The sequence below is a fragment of the Camelina sativa genome, chromosome 17 (assembly GCF_000633955.1).
Source record: "Camelina sativa cultivar DH55 chromosome 17, Cs, whole genome shotgun sequence".
NCBI lineage: Eukaryota > Viridiplantae > Streptophyta > Magnoliopsida > Brassicales > Brassicaceae > Camelina > Camelina sativa.
The window spans coordinates 29,184,170-29,187,475 of record NC_025701.1 but is presented as its reverse complement, the minus strand read 5'-3'; the positions used below and the strand labels follow the sequence as shown (position 1 = coordinate 29,187,475).

General features: G+C 42.8%; 1 protein-coding gene across 1 annotated transcript; it reads left to right on the top strand.

Moving 5' to 3' along the window:
- Positions 1,814-2,650, top strand: LOC104759893. Its single transcript, XM_010482770.1, has 2 exons — positions 1,814-2,002; positions 2,081-2,650. Exons 1-2 carry the CDS (start codon positions 1,814-1,816, stop codon positions 2,648-2,650), a joined length of 759 nt encoding a protein of 252 aa, XP_010481072.1.

The following is a 3,306-nucleotide window of genomic DNA, read 5'->3' as shown; positions in this document are numbered from 1 at the left end:
GATCAAGATGAATCATCGGCACACGTGAGGAGAAACATCGAGAGAGATTTCGAGCCAAGAAGGAGGAGGGATGAGACAGACTTTCGTCAGGACTTAAGAGAGAAAAGAGCTTCGAGGAGCAAAGGAGTTTGGGAGAGACTAGACCGGTACAAGTCTCAAGAGATTCCTCGTTATTGAGAGAGATATCAGCCGTATGCTAGGGATGTTTATTCAAGAAGAAATAGATCCACGGATAAACTGATTGGAGTTGAGGATTATCAAAGGAGGTCTCGGGGTTCTTATACGGAAAATCGATACTCTGAGAAAAGGATTGGAGGTGATTTAAACATAGACTCAATGGGAACTTCTGACTCCCAAAGAACACTATCTGATGTTTTCAGGTCTGAGAATCATACTCAACGGACACGGATGGGTCCTCATGGTGGAACGGATACGGTATGAAGTCCGCAGGCGAGAATCAAATGGGAAGTTGTGTCTCAAAGAAAAAGAGTCCGGGGAGATTACACCTTTCTGGAGAGCGAAGTCTCAAAGTAAGACGGTTGGTCCCCATTTGCCGGGGGAGATCTCTCCTTCTCTGGGAAGAGCTGATAATACTGTAATGGAAAAAGCAGCTTTGAGGGGAAATGATCTGACTATTGACGTGGGGAATGGTTTGCAAAATCTACACATAAACTCTATTGAGGTGAACTTGGCTGAGAAAAACTCAGCTCCTCAGGGGGGAAATCCTTTAATTCCGCTACTTCAGAGTGAAGCTACAAAGGATCAGGACGCAGAGATGGAGGAGGAACTGCATATGGATGAGGATATGATTGATAATGATTATCTCCTTGACGAGGAAGTCCCTTCAGTGGATGAATATCTTAAGGAAGCAGGCCTTTTGTATGATAACTCAGGTCAGGAGGAGAATCTGGCCTTGGGGGATGAACAAATTGAAGCGATCTCTCAGCTGTCGTCGGTAAAAAAGTTAAAACCCTCTTCTTCCTCAATGAAGGTTAATACAAGAGTAGAAGCGAAGGAGAAATCAATAAAAGTTAAGGAGAAAGCAGAGGCGATGGCTCAATCAGGGACCGCAGGTACTGATCGAGGGAAAGAGGCGTCAAAAGAAGAAGTTGTGGAACGAAAGATAACTCCAAGGAGCCCTGACATGTGTTGCATCCAAAAAGCTTAATGCTTTATGTGTCAGGCAATCTCCAAAGAAGAAGCAAGGCAATACACGCACAAGAACTCAATCTATCCCTCGTTCTGAGGTGTTCCCCTCCGCGATAAGCAAGAAACCTACTGTAAAATCTGGTTCGGTGGTGTCCCAGAAACCACCCAGTACTCAGATATGAATACAATCGCGTGGAACTGTCAAGGGGCGGGAGCTTACTTGACTTAAGAGCATCTTAAAGAGCTCAGTAAATATTTTTTTCCTGCTTTTCTTTTTCTTTCAGAAACAAAAAACAATTTCTCTTTTATGCAAGACATTCAAGTTTCTTTAGGTTTTGATAATTTATATACCGTGGATCAATCTGGGAGAAGCGGAGGTTTGGCTTTGTTCTATATGAATTCTCCCAATGTGACTATTTTGTATTCGGATAATCGCTTGATAGATATTAAAACAACTGTGGAAGGACACAAAGTCTTCATGACTTTTGTGTATGGTGATCCGGTGGTTGCAAACCGAGAAGATGTATGGGAGAGGTTAACAAGAATTGGTCTTACAAGGAACGGCCCCTGGTTCATGATCGGAGATTTTAACGAAATTATTGGTAACTAGGAAAAAAGAGGAGGTAAAAGGAGGGCTGAGGCAACTTTCCTACCCTTTCGAAACATGTTGGCTAATTGCGGTATGATCGACTTCCCTTACAAAGGGAACTTCCTGTCATGGGTTGGTAAAAGAAGGAACCGCAAGAGGGTTCGCTGTCCTTTAGATCGTGCGGTTAGTAACGAGGATTGGCATCAAAACTTTTCTCACACCTCTGTGGAGTATCTTAAGCTATGGGGATCAGATCATCGGCCGGTACTGGCTAGAATTTCTTCAAACAATCGTCGTAGACAGAAGAGTTTTAAATTTGATAAAAGGTGTTTTGGGAAACAGGGTTTCAAAAATATAGTCAAGGCGGGATGGGGAGAATTGACTATCGAGGGACCAGGGGATGTACACTCGAAGATTGTGGCTTGTAGAAAGGCAATATCCTTGTCGAAAAGAGAGAATCCAGGAAATGCACAGCAAAATATAAAATCGATTAAGGAGAAACTGGATCAAGCACAGAATAATGACTCTATGATCCTAGAGGAAGAACTAGAGTTGAAATGGCAACTTTGTGCAGCATTTCGGGAGGAAGAGCTTTATTGGAAACAGAAGAGTAGGGTCACTTGGTTAAAGGAAGGAGATAGGAACACTAAGTTTTTTCACGCTACTACGAAACAAAGAAGAGCCCGGAATCGAATTTGCAGTATAATGAACAAAGATGGAGCTTTGGTAGAGATGGAGGATGGTATCGAGTACGTGGCGACTCAATATTTCCAGGATTTGTTTTTTGCATCAAGTATCTCGGGGGTGGAAGAGGTTCTAAGGCCTGTCAAGACTAAAGTCACACTTGAAGTGAATGATTCCTTGACCCGTCCTCCATCGAATGGAGAGATCAAAAAGCTGTTTTTAGCATAAAACCGGAAAAAGCGCCTGGTCCAGATGGGATGACAAGTCTATTTTTTCAGCGGTTCTGGAAGCACATCAGTAAGGACATCATTAAAATGGTTAAGGACTTCTTTGAATACGGTTCTTTTGATCCAAGACTCAATGAAACTAACATTTGCATGATCCCAAAGAATGAAAGGCCAAGAGCAATGGGAGAATTCAGACCTATTAGTCTACGCAACGAAGTTACAAGATCATTTTAAAAGTCCTTTCCAACCGGCTGCGGAAAGCTCTCCCGAAGTTGATCTCGGAGACACAATCAGCCTTTGTGGCTAGAAGGTTGATTACTGACAACATACTACTTGCTCAGGAGAATTTCCATGCTTTGCTCACAAACTCGAAATGCAGATCAAAGTTCCTCGCCATCAAGACTGACATGAGCAAGGCGTACGACAAAGTGGAGTGGCTTTTTCTAGAGTCACTAATGAGGAAGTTAGGTTTTGATTCTAAATGGATTTCGATGATGATGTGCTGTATATCAACAGTCTCGTACAAAGTTCTTATAAATGGAGAGGCAAAAGGAAATATAATTCCCACTAGGGGATTACGCCAAGGCGACCCGCTCTCTCCTTTTCTATTTATTATATGTACTGAGGCTTTGATAGCACAACTTCACAGCGCCGAGG

Excerpts from the sequence above, each read along its gene's own strand:
- LOC104759893 (XM_010482770.1), top strand. The coding sequence starts at position 1,814 with ATGTTGGCTAATTGCGGTATGATCGACTTCCCTTACAAAGGGAACTTC. Across the intron at positions 2,003-2,080 it reads GGGGATCAGATCATCGGCCG|GGTTTCAAAAATATAGTCAA; the intron begins GTACTGGCTAGA and ends TTTGGGAAACAG.